This window comes from Trachemys scripta, chromosome 24 (assembly GCF_013100865.1).
Source record: "Trachemys scripta elegans isolate TJP31775 chromosome 24, CAS_Tse_1.0, whole genome shotgun sequence".
Taxonomy (NCBI): Eukaryota; Metazoa; Chordata; order Testudines; family Emydidae; genus Trachemys; species Trachemys scripta.
In genome coordinates this window covers 7277279-7295714 of record NC_048321.1, presented here as the reverse complement: position 1 = coordinate 7295714, position 18436 = coordinate 7277279, and the positions used below count along the sequence as shown (strand labels likewise).

The window sequence follows — 18436 nt, the reverse complement described above, 5'->3', positions numbered from 1 at the left end:
AGGGGGTGAGGCCCCTGGTCAGATGCTCACGGGGTGGAGGTGGGGGGCTGAGCCCACGCCAGTGGAGTGGATGTCCCCTGCTGTTAAGAGCCATGGCCAACTGGAGGATGTGAGACCCCAGCTGGTGCGGCAGCGTCACCTCGGCCTGGAGCTGGGGACAGGCCCCTCCTGAGGGAGCCCCCCAGTGACCAGGCTGTCTCCTTGTGCCCTTGCAGGTCCCTCAGCGGACGTCCCGGCAGGTGCCCGAGGAGGACGGAGCTGGAAACCAAGTGGCGGGTGCCTGGAGCAGCTGGAGCCCGTGGTCATCCTGCTCCCAGCCCTGTGGGGTGGGGGTCTTGGAAAGGATCCGCACCTGCCTGCCCCCCTATCAGCGAGCCCCCTGGGGGGGCCCTCATGGCCCACACACGTACGCCCAGCCCCTGTACCCACAGGAACGGGCCAATCCTTACCCACCACGGTCATCCTACCCCCTTCACACTGATGGGGAATCGGGGGCGCCTCTCTCCCCACCGGGGCCTGCCTTCCCCCTCCACAGCGACTCTGCCCTCCCCCTCCACAGCGGCTCCAGCCACACCCGGGCAGCCCCCCCTCCCGCCCGCTACGGGCCCCCGAACAGGTACATCCGCCACGAGTCCTTCCCCTCCGAGCAGCTGCCTTTGTCCCCGCTGCGGGATGCCTCCTCCACGCACTCCAGCCGCGGGAGGGACCCAGCCCTCGCCCCCAGAGCCCCAAGGCGGGAAGAGGACCCGTCCGGCAAAGCAGGCGCTTCCAGCCGCGGCCTGGCCCACTCTTCACGTCGGCTGCGCCACCCGGACGCTCCCGCCACCTCCAGCCCGGAAAGGCCCTTCAGACGCCGCAGCTCGGCCCCGGCGCGGCTGCCCGCCCAGGAGTCACTCCCGCTCTTCAAACCCGAGCGGCGGGGCAGCCACGAGGCGGGCGGCGCAGCCGGCAGCTCCCGACACGCTGCCCTCGGGTCCAAGTGGGCAGCGTCCCCGACGCAGGAGTCCCGTGCTGCCAGGAGGTGAGAGCCAGGGTCCTCTGCGGCACAGCCTGGGCTCGCGACCTGGGCGGGGGAGAGGGAACCGGCTGGCTCGGGCCGTTGGGTAGGTGCCATTTGTCCTCCAGTCTGTGACTGGTGTGTGGGGATCCCGGCACTGTTCCTACTGCCCTGGTCTCTGCTCTGAAGCCGCACTCCCAGCTGGCAAGCTCGGATCCTAACTTCCATAGGCGCCAAAATACCTTGGATCTGGGCATGGAGACCAAACCACCCGTGTCTGCACGGTGGGGTGCGGGCCCCGTCACTGTCCTTGTCCACTAGGCACAGATGGACTAAGGGACTGGCCCAAGGTCACACAGAGGGTTAGAGGCAGAAGTAGGAACTGAATCTAGATCGGCTTAGTCCCAGGCCTTAGCTCTAACCACTGCACCCTCCTTCCTCCCGGGGGCTGCCAAGCCTGCTCTCTCAGCGCATACTAGCTAGGAAGCAGTGTTGGGCGTCACCTGGAATACTCCACGGCACCTGGAATGCCCCCTGGCAACAGCAGGGAGAGAGCGCAGATCCTCCCAGTCCAGAAGCCTACCCCCACCCCTGCTAAACTATGGGAGAATCCCCTTGAGCTGTGTGCAGTACAGGGCTCGTGACACAAGGCGTGCCATTCTGAAGCCACCCAGTAGGTGCACTCAGGTCTCTGGCTCCCCCTTTGCTCTGTTTACGCAGGGCCTGTAACAACACATCCCCCCCCACTCGTTCCAGGTCTCGAATTCGAGAGTCGATCAAACCGGGGAAATATGGCTACGGGAAGGTGCCCTTCGCACTGCCGCTGCACAAGGAAGTGGCGGAGGGGGGCACGCCACGGTTCAAGAGACACCCAGGGCTCCCGAGCAACCAGCCACCGCCGCCCACCAAGACTCCCAAGCGCAAGGCCAAGGAAGCCCCCAGCCGGGAGAAGGAGCCGCTGGCCAAGGGCGAGCACCATCCGCATCACAAGCAGAGGAAGGCCATGCCGGCGGAGGACTCCGCGCAGCCCCAGCTCCAGGCTGGAGTGCTGGCAGAGAACAGCTCAGAGCTGGCAGGGCATAGGGCGAGGCCCAGAAGTGAGGGAGATGGGCCCGCTCCACACCGCCAGCCCCACACGGCCGAGCAGGGCAGCGCTGGGCCACTGAAGGCCGAGGCCACAGCCAAGTCCCACACAGGCCCCTCGGAGGACGAGGCGAGTCCTGGAGACAATCGGGAGCCAGCAGCACCATCCCCAGAGCTGCAAGGGGCCCGGCATCGCACCGGGGAGGGCACTCCCCAGCTGGGCCCCTCTCCCACGGAGCAGCCATCCCTGTTTGTTGGCTGGGCTCCGGCGGCCACCGTAGGGCCCGGCGAGGGAGAGCCAATGGCTGTGGAGGAGACAGATTCGCAGGAGTCGCGCCTGAGGGCGGGAGCGCAGGCGCCCGCCAAGCGAGGAGGAGGAGACGGGCCCGGGGACGGCACAAGGGGTATCCAGCAGCCTTCCCGCCCTGGGACGCCCACGGGAGAGAGGGACCCGAGCAGCGGCCATGCCCCTCGGCCATGGGGGGAGCTGCGCCTCACGCACGAGGTGCTGAAGAACCACAGCTCCACCGTGGAGGCGCAGCTGGCGCCCAAGGGACACGGGGCAGGGGGTGGCCAAAAGGAGGCACCAGAACTCGGCCACCCCCATCCCCACTCCCACCATCGGGCCACAGGAGCACCAAAGCCCGGGCCTGAGGCCACCCACCTGGCCCAGCCAGAGGGAGCAGGCCCTGCTGACCCCCCCGCACGCTCCCATCCCCACCAGTTGGCCCGGCCCCGTGCTCAGAGACAGAACGAGTACCGCCCGGGCAGCTACGGCACCCGGGCCTCCCAGAGCCTCTTCGTGGAACAGCCCTCGCCTCACCGGCTGGCAGAACCGGACATCTGGCTGCTCCACCGCGGCAACCCTGTCCAGTTCCAAGCCAGGGGGCAAAGGCCCAGTCTGGGCCTGCACCCAGGCCCCGAGGTGCCCCAGTGGAATCTCTACCACCCTGGCACAGAGACCTTCCACTGCGAGGGGGAGAGCAAGCAGTTCAAAGCCTGTAGGCAGGAGGTAAGGGCCTCTGCTTTCCCTACAGGAGCGCCGGATGCCTCCCCCTGGTGGGACTAGAACTTAGAGTCCCATGCTTCAAACCCCCAACAGGGACTCTCCATTCTCCACCAGCAGTATAGGGCATAAGACACACAGGTGATCAGCTCTGCTTTCCTCCAGGAGAGGGCAGTGCTGGGTACACACCCCCACCCACTTTACTACAGTATTAGCCACCCCATCTTACAGGCGAGAGGGGAAGTGACTTGCCCAAGGTCACCCAGCCCATCGGGAAAAGAACCCAGGAGTCCTGACTCCGTCCTCCTCCACTTTAGCCAGCAGGACCAAACTATCTTGTGGGGCCTGCGTCCATTTAGCAGTAAAAGGATTTGAGTCCATCTAGGGAAGTGGCCGCTGGCGGGGCTGAGAGCGTCTGAGCTGGAAAGGCAGACGACAAGCGATTCGGTTGCTAATGGGGTTTTTCCTGCCAATTTGTCCTTTTTTCTTTGGTTTAATAAACAGTGAAAAAATACACAAATGTCAGGCCCAGCCGGTTCCAGACGAGCCCCGCCGCCGTGCTCCGAGAGTGCAGGGCTTATAAATCACCCGTCCCGCTCGTTTATACAATGCCGGCCAAACCTCCCCCATTGGCTGGCAGGAACTCGCTCCTGTAAATAGCCATGCAGGGCTGGAGGGGCCCAGAGCATGCTGGGAGAGTTACAGGGGCTGTTGGGAAGAAGTTATTTAGGGGCCCCATTGTCTGGTGACTTGAGGTCATGCAGTTAAGGGGAGGGAGCCAGGACATCTGGTTTGCTCTGTGAGGGGAGTGCGTTCCAGTGGTTAGAGCAGAGAAGGGGGCTGAGCAGGGAGTGTGGTTGGATGGTTAGAGCAGGTGACTGGGAGGCAGGAGTCCTGGGTTCTGTTTCACTGGTTTTCTCTGTGGCCCCGGGCTAGTCGTGTCCCTTCTCTTTGCCTCAGTTTCCCCCCATATAACGGGACAGCCCTCTCCTGCCTCACCAAGTGCAATTCCAGGAACGTTTTCCAAACACCTGGAGATCTTCACAGGGGAGGTGCCCGAGGAGGGCAAGCTCCCAGTGCGATGGCTCCCCCTTTCTGGCAAAGAAAGTGCATTCACCGCCCATAGCATCTTTCCCCCCAGCTGGGGCCTCTAGGGCTTTGCTGACTCAAGGGATTGATCCCTTCCATTGAGAGATTGTGGGGTGGGGGGTGGCTAAGCAGTAAGGGGGAAAGGGGATGGGCAGAGAGTGGAAGGAATGGGGTAGGAGAAGAGGAGAGGACGGATGCTGGGGAGGAGAAAGAAAGGATGATGAGCATCGCATGAGCAATTCCTGATGAACAGCTGCCATGGCCCACCCCAGAGGTGGCTGCATTTTGGCACTGGGTAAGCAACCTCTGTTACAGCGTTGCTACATGGCTCTTAACCAGGTGCTGCTCTCCCACCCCCACCGCATTTCAGCAGTGCACAAGTGATCTCTGTGCAGCATTGCTGTGTGGCGGGTAAAGACCTGCCATGCCCCACCCCAGAGGCAGCTGCATTTCAGATCCCAGGGTATTTGTATCTCACGCTGGTGATGGGCACTGGTATAGCAACACATGCCCCCACGATGGGAAGCAGTGTGGAGATCTGCTTGGTGTCTCCTAGCGCCATATTCAGCCGCATCTCAGCCTCCTTTCCCTTCCAGCCGTGCCCAGCCGACCAGCCCGACGCCCGAGCCGTGCAGTGCGCTGCCTTCAACACCCAGGAGTTCATGGGCCGCCTCTACCAGTGGGAGCCCTTCACGGACGGTAAGGGACTGGGAGCCGGTACTGGGATTCGGTGTTCCTATGGTTACAGGGGAGGGGGGAGCCCAGTGGACTCTCATTGCTCTGCCATGGCTTGGCATTCCCAGGAGGCGCCTGCGTCTTTGGTGGGCTGGCCCACACCCTCCGTGTATTGATTGCTCGGGCTGCAGAGTTGCAGGATGAAAGGTCCTTGCTCGCCGACGGCTGTCGCCCTGAGACCGTGGCCTGCAGCTGGGGCCTCAGCTCCCTCCCCCAGGGCTGACAGTGGCACTGCAGAAGGACCCTGTGCTCAGGTTTTTATCTCAGGGGCTGTTGGCTGCGGCCCTTCTCGCTCTCTGGGTCCTTTCCCCTTCCCTTCCTCCCGCGCGAGCGCAAGCACTGCTCCCACCCCCCGTCGTTCCTGGTGGCCGGGTTTGGTCTCTGCACCTGGAGGACACGTTCCCTGAAGCCAAGGGGCTGTCGGGCCTGTGTACTCACACGGTGACGGATGGGCCCCAGCTGGGCCAGGGTGTGTCTGTCCTGTCGGCTCCAGGGTGACCCACGCCGACGGCATGTCCGCGTCTCCCAGCCAAGGGAGCGGGTCAGGGAGCTGTCTGGTGGCGCTCGGCTGAGCCCGGCAAACTCGTTTCACTGGTGATGGAAGCACACTGCCCCGCTCCCCTGGCCGAGCAGGGTGTGTGCGGGGTCTCCTTGTGGAGCCTCTCCCACCGCCTAGGTTGCTCTCTGATGAGCCGGTTAGTTCTCAGCAGGGCCGGCTCTAGGTTTTTTGCTGCCCCAAGCAAAAAAAAAATTTGGCGGCCCCCCATCCCCCGCCCTGGTCTTTCTCTCTCTCTGCCCCCCCTCACCCCCCAACTGCACCCTCCTGCCGCCCCAGCCCTGGGTCACTGGTAACTCGCTCCCAGGGCGGGTCATTCAGCAGGAATTTTGGATGTGCACAGAACACAGACAGGATTGGTTCCCATATGGTTACAGAACTGCAGTAAAGTGGAACAGTTTTCAGCTTGTGTGATTGGAGGATATCTGGATGCATATTATAAGACTGTCCTACATACATGAGGAAAAGTTGAGGTGCCTTTATTATTCTTTTGTTCCACTCTTTGTTTCTATGGGGAATGTGCCAATGCAATATCACTGTCTTCCTTTTAAACAAATAAAACTAAAACTTAAAATAAAACAAGCAATGGCTGTTGAAAATAGCAATTCCAGTCTTAATACCACTGGGAAGCATTTCTTGCTCAATTTATTCTACTTCTTCTACAGCAAGTTACAGTGGATCAGTATATTTGATTTGGGAGAAATGAAGTAACAGCTGCCCAAATTGTGCTTGAGCACTCCTGAATTTTGAGGGTGTTCAAATCTGGAAGGCAGGTGCTAGATTCCCTTTCTGAATATTAGCTATATCTGGAAAGGAAAAGTCAATTTCTGCTTCCATGGCTCAGAAGTGGAAATCCTCCTACGTACCTGGTACTGTATCTAAAGCTGCCCAGGTCCAGAGCCTCCCCTTTCTTACTTTTCATTTTAAATTCTAGTGGGATCCACATACCTCCCTTGCTAGGCTTCAGATAGAGAGGGGCACTGTCCATTTAGTCCCCCCAATTTCTTCTTTGGGGGAGAGCCCAGGGCTGGGGCGGCAGGAGGTGCAGGTGGGAGCCAGGGCTGGGACAGCAGAGGGTGTGGGTGCGGGGGGTGGGGGGAAGAGCCCAGGGCTGGGGCAGCAGGAGATGCGGATGGGGGCCAGAGCTGAGGCGGCAGGAGGTGCGGGGAGAGCCCAGGGCTGGGGCAGCAGGGGAGTGCAGGTGGGGGCCAGAGCTGGGGCAGCAGGAGGTGTGGGCAGGGGAGAGGCCAGGGCTGGGGCAACACGGGAGTGCAGGTGGGGAGCCAGGGCTGGGGTAGGGGGCGGCAAAAAACCTAGAGCCGGCTCTGTCCCTACTCACAGCAAGCTGCAACATGAGGTTTCAGTTCCACACTCCGTCCCCCTCCCTTTCCTGTTAATTGCAGCTGAGGGAATGCTGGGAAATGTAGTTCTTTCCCTGCTCCAGGGCTGGCTCTATAGGCAGGGCGCTAACCAAGGAACTACAGCTCCCAGGGCCCTCTGTTGGTTCTCAGCTCCCATGCTGGATTCTTGCGCCCCTGCAAATTTGCCGCCCCAAGCAACTGCTTGCTTTGCTGGTGCCTAGAGCCGGCCCTGGTTCTCAGAGCTCGTTTCGAAGCTGCTCTGGAGCGTAACCCGGGCCTGAGGTTTGGGCAGGGGGCGGGCTCGTGCGTGTCCTGTTGAGCACGGCAGTAGTTCGAGGGCTGGCGTGTGCGGAAGCGATTGCATGTGTCTGTGTGTGGCCTGTGAACATGTGGGGCAAGGATGGTGCCTGGACGGACCTACACATATGCTTTGTGTGTGTGTCCCTGGCTGTGTCCACGGGCTCCTCCCTGCATGTACCGCATGGATCTGCGTGTGTGTTTCATGCAAGCACGGACTGCGTGTGCCTTGCTGGCTGTGAACATGTCTACAGGGAAAGGGCTTTCTGTCTCTTAAATCACCACGTCCAGGGCACTTTGGAAGCCAATTAGCTGGAAAACTTCTCTCCAGGGAGGCCGTTGTGCTGAGGAAGGGGTGGAGGGTTCCCCATGCTAGGGGCTGGGGTCCCAGCAGGGAGCTGGGACATTCTCATTTCCTGCCTCAGCCCCTGACTCTCTTGCTCTGAGTTTGCTCACTTCCTTTCGCTTGTGTTCTCAGCAGGAGTGTGGGAGAGGGGGCACGGGCGGAGGGGGAGGGGGGCAGGACCTGGACACTTCCCAGGTCTCGGGGGCAGCTCCAGCAGGGCTGGATGGGAATTAAGCACAGTGTCAAACTTTGGGAAACAATTTGCTTTGAGTTGGAGACGATTCTGATCCAGAGAGGGTCTGGGGGCGGTTCTAATCTGGGGGGGACCAGGTACCAGTTCTGATCTGGGGGAAGCCAAGGGCTGGTCCCAATCCAGGGGGTGTGTGTCAGGAAGCAGTTCCGATCCAGAGGGGACCAGGGGCTGAATCTGATCCGGGCGGGCAGGGCTAGTTCCGATCTGGGGAGGCGACGGGCTTGAGTCCTATTCCTATCTGAGGAATCTGATCTCTCGGTTCTGAGCCGGGGCCCTGGGGTCACTTCTCATCTCATTCAAACTGGTTCTTCCGGTCACTGCTGGGAACCCTGGGGGATCGTCTGTTAAATCAGTGACCACCTCTGGGTGGCAGGCAGCAGCTGTAACCCCAGCCACTGGCTCTCTTTCTGAAACGCCGACCCCTAGGCCCCACGCCCCTCCCAGAGATGGAACTCAGGAGTCCTGACCCCCAGCTTCCCCCACCCCCCACTCAAAGCACTAGCAGCAGCTGATATGGGGGGTGAGGAGTGCCCAGGAAACCCCCTGAGAGGAACTCCTCTGTGCCCCACAGTCCCCAGAGACCGAGCCCCAGGCTGAGACATTTCAGCGCCAAGCGAATTGGATGGAGAAAGATAGAAGCTGTCTGGATGGGGGGGGGGAGGAGGGCGAGCGGAGGTTGGAGTCAGCCCCCCATCTCTGTGCTGCGGTGCCCACTCCACCCACCTTTCCCTCCCCGCCGCCTGTGCCCAGCCCCCTCCCCCCCCATCCATGGCACGAGGGCTGACAGGTGTTTTTTGCCGAGTTCGACAGATCCAGCCTTTTCGGCTGTAATCCCCTTTCTCATGGCCGATGGCCTGTGCAGTAATCGTCGAATGGTGTCAGCCCCGCGCCCGGTCTGTTATTCTACGCCCCGCCGGCGCTCTCTGCCCAGCTCGGTCATCAGGCAGGGCAGGGCGGCAGGAATCCAGAACCCACGCCAGGTGCCAGCAGGCACCCCACGCCTTGGGCCCGCTGGCTGGCTGCCCTCTCTTCTTCGTTCTTTTCTTTCACCTTCTCTTTTCTGTCTCTGTCATTCTTTCTCTCTTTCCTTTCCCTCATTGTCTCTTCTTCCTCTCTCGTCTCTCTCCTCCATTCATCTTTCTTTCTTTCTTTCCCCCCAGCTGGCACCCTCCATCCCTGCAGGACCCCTTTGCAAACAATCCCCTGCCAGAGCCCCTTTCCCTCCCCTCCCCCGGCCACGTCCCCGGAACCGCCCTGGTCTAATGATGTGCATAGCAAATTGATTAAGCACTGGAAGATTTATAACCAGCTGACGCTACACTGTTTGTTGTGCGCCAGGCGCAGCAGAACCGAGGGCTGTGCGAATCTGAGCCGCCAGCCCCTCTGCCTTCCCTGGCATGGGGAGAGCTCATCTCACGTCTCCACCCCGCAGCAGGGGGGTTGCCCCCCTCCCCAGGCCTTGCCCACTGTGGGTCTGGCACTGGGGTGGGGGTCCTTAGCCATCAGGCTGCTGCCAAGAGGGTGTTTATCAGATTCCTTTCTAAACCCAGCCGAGCAGGTGGTAGCAGTGTCTCTGTTAACAACCCTTCGTCCTTCTCTGGCCCCGTCTCACCAAGAATTTCAAAGCGCTTTACACAGTGAATCGAACTCACTGGGAGGCAGGGACCAACCGTTTTACAGGTAGGGAAACTGAGGCCTAGAGCGGGGGATGCGACTGGCCCAGTATCACACAGCAGGTCAGTGAAAGAGATGGGCATGGAACCCAGGAGTCCTGGTGCCCAGTCCCCTGCTCTAACCACGGGGGCCACACTCCCCTCCAAAAAGCCAGAAATAGAACCCAGGAGTCCGGGCACCCAGCCCTGCCCATCCGTATCCCATGGGGCATGCCACTCCTGAGTGGTGCAGCCAGTTCCAGGGCAAACGGATCTCTGAGCTCGCCCCGGAGCCGGGTAGCAGAGCCCCCTCCCGCTGAGCTGGGTGGGGGAGTGCAGGGTAGCTAACGAAGCCCTGAGCGTTCATTAAACAGTGTTATCAGCGGGCGCCGGCCCTTTCCCTGCGCTCGGTGCCGCAGGCCGCCTAAGCAGCTTTACCCAGTTAATAAAAGGACGTGGCATATGAACGGCTCTGCGTGGCCAGGGCTGGACCAGCCGGGAGTCCATGATTAGCTCAGCGCAGCTGGGGCCTTTCGGAGGACGGGCCGTTGCTAATCCGGTTCCACAGCAGGATCAAAGGCAGCCGCCCCCTCCTGGCGCCTCTGGGGGATAATTTCAAAAGTGGATTTGCTGGTGCCACCACAGTTCGGATCTGGCGCTGCCGTAGCCCCAACTCCCAGTGATGGGCCCGTGGGCGAGAGGCTCATCCCTGTGGGTCGGGGCCCAGATCTCCCACTGAGTCGGGGCCCAGATCTTCTGGTGCATCCCCATGTGTCAAGGGTCAGGATCTCACAGGGTGTCCCAGTGGGGCAGGGGCCTGTTCTCCCANTAGGGCCCGGATCTCCCAGCGTGTCCCAGTGGGGCCAGGGGCCCGGATCTCTCGGCGTGGCCCAGTGGGGCAGGGGCCCGGATCTCTCGGCGTGTCCCAGTGGGGTAGGGCCCGGATCTCCCGGCGTGGCCCAGTGGGGCAGAGGCCCGGATCTCCTGGCGTGGCCCAGTGGGGCAGGGGACCGGATCTCCCTCAGTTGACCAACCGCTCCAACCCCCTGTGCTCTGCCTTACGTGCCCCCCCCCCATCTTGCATTGTAAAGCTGGCCCTGTAGGTTCAGAGCCCGCACTTTGATTTGGGGGAGTTGTTCTGTCTCGCAGCTCCTTCCAGGAGCTAAAGCTAGCCAGAGCCCATCCCGATGTGCAGGATCTGCCCCCCTGTCCCATCCCGATGTGCAGGATCCACACACCCTCCCCTCATCCCATCCAGATGTGCGAGATCCTTCCCCTTCCCATCCAGATGTGCGAGATCCTTCCCCTTTCCATCCAGATGTGCAGGGGCATGCCCCACACATGCACTCTCCACGCATCTACCTTTCTACCGTCCATGCCCAGCCAGCCCTCGGCGGCCGAGCCCCGCCGGGGGGCGAGGACATGAGGAATGAATAACGTTTCTGTTCAAACACTGTGTTCTTTCCAGTTGGCCGGGGGTAGAGCCGTGGCCTCCAGCCGCTGAGACAGCACGTTGGGAAAATAAATCCTGGCTGGGTTATTATTATTAAAGGGTCCTGCTCCGGCTGTGCCCCTCCCCCCCGCCCCGAACTGGCACCAGAGGGCACCAGCATCTCTGATTGCTCGCTCTGCCGGAGGAGGGGTGGCGCCCAGGTCGTGTGGTGTGATCCGGGGCAGAATCGAGGCCTCCCACCTGCGTCTCAGGTTGATGCCGTGTGTCCAGCTGCTGGCACGCGCTCTGGCCTCTGGCCAGCGTTAAACCGGCCCCGATGCCCACAGCACGCCAGGGAGAGGGGAGGTGCCAGGCTGGAGGGCAAGGCAGGGTCACCCAATGGGGACAGGGACAGAACAGATCTGGACTCAACCTCGCCTCCACAGCACCCCTCCCTTCTCTCTAACTCTGGGGGAGGTCAGAACTCAGTGGGTTCAGGTCCATCTGGATCGGGGTCAGAACTTGGTGGAGTCGGTCCTTCGGCATCAGAACTTGGTGGGTTCAGGTCCATCTGGGTCAGTACTTGGTGGGTTTGGGTCCATCTGGGTCAGAACTCGGTGGGTTCAGGTCCATCTGGGTCAGTACTTGGTGGGTTTGGGTCCATCTGAGTCAGAACTCGGTGGGTTCAGGTCCATCTGGGTCAGTACTTGATGGGTTTGGGTCCATCTGGGTCAGAACTCGGTAGGTTCGGGTCCATCTGGATCAGGGTCACAACTCGGTGATTTTAATTCATCCCATCTAGTTCCAAATGTCCCACCTGATGAGGTTTCCACCCCCGCCTGGTGACGTTTCTGCTGTCTCATTAGTAGGGGCGGCTCTATGTTTTTTGCCGCCCCAAGCACGGCAGTCAGGCAGCCTTCGGCGGCATGCCTGCGGGAGGTCTGCCGGTCCCGCGCCTTCGGCGTACCCGCAGCCGAATTGCCACCGAAACCGCGGGACCAGCGGACCTCCCGCAGGCATGCTGCCAAAGGCAGCCTGACTGCTGCCCTCACGGCGACCAGCAGCCCCCCCGCTTGGTGCGCTGGTGCCTGGAGCTGCCCTTGCTCATTAGACCCCTGCTGACCCTCCGAAGGCTGCCTCCCACCCCAGCCCCTCTCCCTCTCCCCCTTGGATCAGCCTCAAGAATCAATCTTCCCTTAACATGGCGGCAACCACCCTTTGCCCCTGCCAGCGCAGTTTGAGCCCTGGACCTCTGCACCTTGAGCTAAAGGAGTAACGGTCAGTTAGCAGCAGTAGTAGGGTGTTATCCTTGGTGAGGGCTCCCCTGTCCCCCTCAGCTCCCTATGGTGCGCTGAGACCACACCCTTCTTGAGTGTTATTCACCCCCATGCTCCAACATGCTGACTGCTTAGCGGTTTGGGGGGAGGGAGGGTCAGGCAGATCGCTCAGGAGGAGACAGGTTGAAAAAGAGGCTGGAAATCTCTTTGTTTGACTGCAGGGCTGGGGGGAGTCGCGACGCGTGCAGTGTATAAGAATAGGGCAGCGTCCCTTTAAACAGTTTGTGAACCCTCTAGCAGTGCTCACCGTGCTCTGCACTGTAGAAGATGCCACACGTCTGCTGCTCCGGCTGGGCTCCGGCAGTGTCTAAAACGAAACACGATGAGCACCCGTAGAGGGTCTGCCCGGAATTAAAGGGGATACCATCCTATTCCTCTGCACCACGAAAGGCTTTCAGGGGCGGGACTTTGCAGCTGGAGGGGAGGCTGGCTACAGAAAAGGTTGCGACCCACTAGCTTAATGCAAAACCCTGACTGGAAACAAGCATTTGCTCTTGGCGCGTTGCACGGTCGTTTGTCCCCGTCCGTACGTGTCCATCTCCCACCTGCGCTGTCCCACGCTCCCCCCTGTCGGCGCCCGCCCTTGATTTACAACCGGAGCGGCCTGGACTCTCCCCGCGGCGCCACAGCCGGATTCAATCACCCAGGCTGGCGCGGGGCGGGAGTGAGGCCGGGGGTGGGGGATCTCAGGGGGCCCTGCAGACGTTTGCTTCGAAGTATGTGGTGATCTGTCAGGCTGGGGAGCTCTGCCAGGAACTTCCTAGCGTAACAACCAGCCATGTCCCGCAGAGGGGCGGGGGCTGGGAGATCAGGTGCTGATGACCTTTGCTGGGGGCCGGGATGGGGCTGCAAGAAACAAGCGGGGCTGTGGGCGGGAGCCCAGGTGCCCAACTTGGAGCCGCCTCGATACTGATCCTTGGGGGGCAGAGAACGTGACACTCAGTGATTCTCAACCTTTCCAGATGACTGTCCCACTTTCAGGAGTCTGATTTGTCTTGCATACCCCAGGTTTCACCTCACTTAAAAACTCCTTGTTTACAAAATCAGACCGAAAAATACGAAAGTGTCACAGCCACACGATTACCGACAAATTGCTTTCTCATTTCCCCATATAATTCTAAAATAAATCAATTGGAATATAAATACTGTACTTCCATTTCAGTGTGAGTCTTGAGCCTGCCTTTCGCTTGCGAGATTTGTCTGAAGCCAGAGCCCCAGGGCTGAAGCATGTGACTCAACTTTACGGGGTCCCCTGTGACTTGCCACCCCTGCACTTGCGAGCCCCCAGGTTGAGCAACACTGATTGAGATATACCCATCTCATAGAGCTGGAAGGAACCCCAAAAGGTCATTAAGTCCAGCCCCCTGCCTTCACTAACAGGACCAAGTACTGATTTTTTTGCCCCAGGTCCCTAAGTGGCCCCATTAAGGATTGAACTCACAATCCTGGGTTTAATAAGCCAATACTCAAACCACTGAGCTATCCCTCCCAACTCAATAAGTTAACGTACCCCCTGGAAGTCCTCTGCGTATACGCGTGCCCCTGATTGAGACCCACTGATCTCAAGAGCCGAGGGCCAAGTCTCTTGACTGCCCTGTTTGCCCAGGGTTGTGAAGATCACGGGCCGTAGTGGATGGCGGGGGCTGCGCCGCGAGACTGAATTGGGGGTGGGGAGCCTGGCGCCTGCTTTTGGGGTCACTTCAGGCCTGGGGTGAAATTCAGAGGAGCCGACGTGATTGAAGAGCCACAGGGTCATTTTCCCAAGCGACAGGCGTGTCGGGCCAGCTTTTTAAAAAGCCTTTATTAGCCTGGCTCCTGCAGTGGGAGGAGACGATGCAAGGAGTTAGTTACACTGCAGCTGGGGGTGACTGAGCACCTGAGGAGAGGCCCGGGGCCACGTGCTCCAGCCAGGCACCCCAGCTGCCGGGGAGATGTACCCCAAGTGTCACTGCAAGCCAGCGGCTGGGGGCTCTGGCTTCAGACACCTCCGTGCAAATGAACATCCCCGCAAAGGTGCAGCCGCTCCCAGGTAAACCGCCCGTTTGGCTCCCAATGTGAAGGGCGGGGCTTTGATTATGGGGGGGGGGTTGGTGACTCAGTGAACTCGGTTACCCAGAAACCACCAGTCGTTCTGCCCTGCGATCTGCGGGGTGGGGAGGGAAGCAGCGGGGTGGGGAGGGAAGCAGCGGGGCTGAGAATCCGGCCAAGACTCAGAGGCCTGGGGAAGAAAACTGCCCGGATGGATGGGACATTTGCGTTGGAAACAGGAGAGCAGAAAGTCATCCCAAGTGATTAATGACCTGCGAAGAATGATAGTGGTGGAAAAAGAGGGGCGGTCAGCCAGGCTGGGCTGAAGTCTTCTCCTGCATTCATTCCCCGTCCCTCCCTCTTCCATTTTCACTCTCTCTTCCCATGCTTTGTTCACCCCTGTTTTCTCCCTCTCTCTCTAGTCCGTCCCCCCCCCATTTTCCCTCTCAGATGCCCAGAGAGCCCCAGAATCTGCCCCTTCCCCACTCCCTGCAGAATGGGCCCAGAAGATGCTGGGGAGACCGGCTGCTGGGGTCAGACCCTGAGGCCAGCAAGTGGGGTGTGTGTGGGTGGTGGTGGTGGTGGGGATATTCAGGTGAACCTAGAAACTCCCAGTTTCCAGCCGCTTCCCCTATGGACAGACGCAGTACTGGTATAAGCATCTCTATACCAGTATAACGCCACCATAGCGGGGAGTGGGGCATTGCTTTAACGGTGCAGCTAGGCAATAGTATAGCCGTCGTGAAACCAGTGCCCTGTGGTGTGCAGATGCTCTTACATGGATTTAAACCTGGCCCAGCTCCTGCTGGGGAAATGTACAGGTGCAAGTTAAACCGGGAGAAACAGTTTGACGTAGAGACGAGCGTCCGCACCCAAAAGCTGAGCCGGTGTTAACGAAAAGCCATTTAACTGGTGCAGCTTAAATTGACGGGACGAATCTCACGGGCCTAACCCACCTTTATACAGCTGTAACTGCAGCCGCAACGCAGGGCCTGCCCCGCTTTATCCCCGCTGGTTTCAGAGGGCTGTAGGTAGGGGTCAGTCCCGTGGCTTAATGCAGAACTGGACTGTCCAAAGAACCTGCCTAGACCAGAGGACAAAAACTCTGCCTAGATAAGCCCTTCGTTTCCTTCATAGCCTTCTTTGAAGGGCTTTAGCAAAGGCATTTGGAAAGTCGAAAGGGCCCCTCTGCCCTTTCTCTTATCTACTGTGGTGCGGACATGTTCAAAGGACGCGGGTCTTTGCCAGCCCGCCCACGTCAGGGCGAGACGCAGCTCGTCTGAGCAAGCAGCAGTTTGCGTCCCACTTAGCCCTGGTGTAACTGATTTCCCAAGGCGTCTGGCCAGCAGAGAAGCAGCCCCAGACCTCTCCAGGAGATTGGAGCCGGGTGATTTTCCTTTCCAGGAGCTGGGCTCGCTATTTACTTAAGGGCCTGGTCTGGCTGCTACCGCTGTAGTACCGGAGCATCTCCCAATCTGTATCCTCACCTCCCGGCTTGTGGGGCAGGGCCATGCTGTTATCGCCCTTGTAGAGATGGGCCACTAAGGCCTGGAAAGGCTAATTAATGGGAGCGAGGCAGCCAATGACCTTGGAGGAGCTGGGCCTACATAACATGCCCAATGCCGTACAGGACACCGGTAAAAGAGCAGGGAATCAACCCCAGCTCTTCTAAGTCTGAGGCTACTGCACTAACCACTGGGCCATCCTTCCTCCTCGCCCCACGCCCCCGTGACAAAGCCAGGCTGGGCGCTGGCTGCCATCCGGCCCCCAGGCAGAGCTGTCAACATCCAGGAGATGCACGGTGCGGCTTTTAGCCAGTAGCCCAGCCACCACGTTCTCGTGTTCCTGGGGGAGTGCCCTCCGATCCTGGCTGTGCTTCATCCCACCGGACTGGCGATGCTGCAGGGGAAAGCTTGGCAAGAATCGAAGGCTGGACGTTGAAGCCAGACCCACCCAAGCGAGGGTGATTAACACCGGAACGAACTGCCCGGGGAAGCGGGGACTTCTCCAGCTCTTGACGTCTTCCGGGCTTTAGCCGAATGCAAGTTTGGGGGGCCAACGGAAGGGCTTTCTCTGGCCTGGTTATACAGGAGGGCCAACGGTCCTTCCATGAATCCTGCACTGGGCCGGGCAGATGGGGCTTGCTCGAGCTGCTCCCTCGCCAGCTTTTCTGCCACAAGGGAGGGGGATTTCAATCCAGCCGCGGAGCGTAGGGGCGTGATTGGCCTGAGGCTCGAGGGGAAATCAGGAGCAGGCACGGGCGCGCCACCGGGGTAAAGCCGGAGTAAGCAGGAGGCGACAGGGTGAAAGCAGCGTTCCCCTCCCCCTCTGTATTATTTCTGCTCCCGGCTAATATTTGGATTTCTGCTAGACGCGGTGGGAGTGGGGCCGCGAGGGGAGGGGCTCGCACAAAAAGCCCTTTGTTCCCTGCCCCGCTATCAGCCCCAAGACTTTGCCAGCCAGGGCTGCCGGGCGAGATGGGGCAGCGAAAGGCCAATCGCTGCACGTCTGGGGGGCAAGGGAGGGAGCCATGTGGATGGGGGGAGGGAGGGAGGGCTTTGGTGATAAATCACCCCCGGAGCCGGCAGCTCTTAGTAAAATAAACTCTGGAAAATGTTAAAAAGTCTTGGCTGCTCCCCCACCTCACCCCGGCCTGGAGCGGGGTGGGGCCGGCAGAGGGGGGTTAACCCTTCTCGGGGCGGCATGCAGCCTAGGGGGGCAAGAAGGTCTTGGGACGGACTAGACAAGGTGGGCATTCGATTGCCCCCCCACAACCCCATTTCATTATCGAGCCCAGGGAGGGGGTTGGGAGGTTTCGGACATTCACAAGCGACGCCAAAACACCCCGGGCCCAGACCCCCGCGCCCCAGTACTCAGAGCCGGGCTGGGCTAGCGGGTGGCTGGGAGTTCTTGGAAACAAACTGGGGGTGGGGGGGTAGGCAGGAGCCCAATAGTGGGCGTTCTCCCCTCTGAGTCAGTGCCCTGCTAGGGGGCGCTGTGCTGCGGGGCAGGGGGGGCTCAGTAGGGGGCGCTCTCTCCTCTGAGTCAGTGCCCTGCTAGGGGGTTCAGTAGGGGGCGCTCTCCCCTCTGAATCAGTGCCCTGCTAGGGGGCGCTGTGCTGCGGGGCGGGCGGAGGGGCTCAATAGGGGGCGCTCTCCCCTCTGAGCCCCAAACCCTGCTCCATCGTTAAAGATCCCCCAGCAATCTCCCCAAGGTTGTGGCCAATTCCCTTCTGCCGCCCGAATTCACCAGCAGTCCCCCGGACGTGATATTTTCTTTCCTGTCCCGTCCCAAAGAGCAAGTGCCCTGTTTGCCACGTCTGTGTCCGCCGGGCACAGGGACACGCCCGCAGCCCTCCTTGGGCTCCTCCGAGATCCAGGCGGAGCACGCTGCCAACGACAACGTTTCTCTGCGAGCCCCCAAGCGGTCCCTGGATACCCAGAGCAACCCCCCCACCCGGATCCCCAGCCTGGGGTCTCTCTGGCCTCTTACCTGGTCCGTTCCCTGGGGTCAGGCCCAGCTGAATGGCTGCTTTTCACGAGGGCAGATAGCCCATGCCCAGAGCTGGGGTTGGGGTGCGTGGGCCACCCGCCGGGGGCACTAGTTTGAACCTACCATCCCCACCAGCCTCATGTTGCTCCACCAGCTTGGGGGGCGGGCAGTGCCCTGATCTGACCCATCCCCCCTGAGAAGCTCCCCTAATCCCCCTCCAGGATATAATAAGCCCCCCGAATGCTTGTCAGCCTCCCCACCCCACCCTTTAGCTGTGCCCTGGGAAAGCCCCATTTTAGGGATGAGCGGGCACTGGATTGGTGCCAGGACACCCGGGGTCTGTTTCCACGGGACGATGGCAGGGAAAGGGGGCGATGATCCGGTCTGAGAGCTCGCTGGGCTCCCGCTGGGGCTGCCCGGCGCACGGTGCCCCCTGCTCTCGGTCGGGGCTCGAGGTGCCGCCGTCGCCCTCCCGGGGATTTTCCCTGGCAGGGCCACCCTGAGCCCCGGCTCCGTATGGTTGCAGTGCGGGGCTCCCAGCGCTGCGAGCTGAACTGCCGCCCGGTGGGGTACCGGTTCTACGTGCGGCACACGGAGAAGGTGCAGGACGGCACGCCGTGCGAGGCCGCCTCCCTCGACATCTGCGTGGCTGGAGAGTGCTTGGTAAGTGAGGTGGGGGGGCTGCCAAGCATTCGGGGGGGCTATTGTGGGGGAAGCCCGGAGCCCAGCCCCACCCAGCAGCCCTCACCCACCGGCTCAGCTCCATCTCCCC

At 60.7% G+C, this 18436-nt stretch overlaps 1 protein-coding gene across 2 annotated transcripts in view; it reads left to right on the top strand.

Moving 5' to 3' along the window:
* ADAMTSL4 (ADAMTS like 4) overlaps window positions 1-18436 on the top strand; it is a 59731-nt gene that overhangs the window by 28938 nt on the left and 12357 nt on the right. For both annotated transcript variants that reach the window (XM_034756408.1, XM_034756409.1), the window contains 4 exons: window positions 216-1021; window positions 1754-3092; window positions 4772-4874; window positions 18191-18327. In XM_034756408.1, coding sequence (XP_034612299.1) covers window positions 216-1021; window positions 1754-3092; window positions 4772-4874; window positions 18191-18327 — 2385 coding nt within the window. The remainder of the gene's footprint in view (window positions 1-215; window positions 1022-1753; window positions 3093-4771; window positions 4875-18190; window positions 18328-18436) is intronic.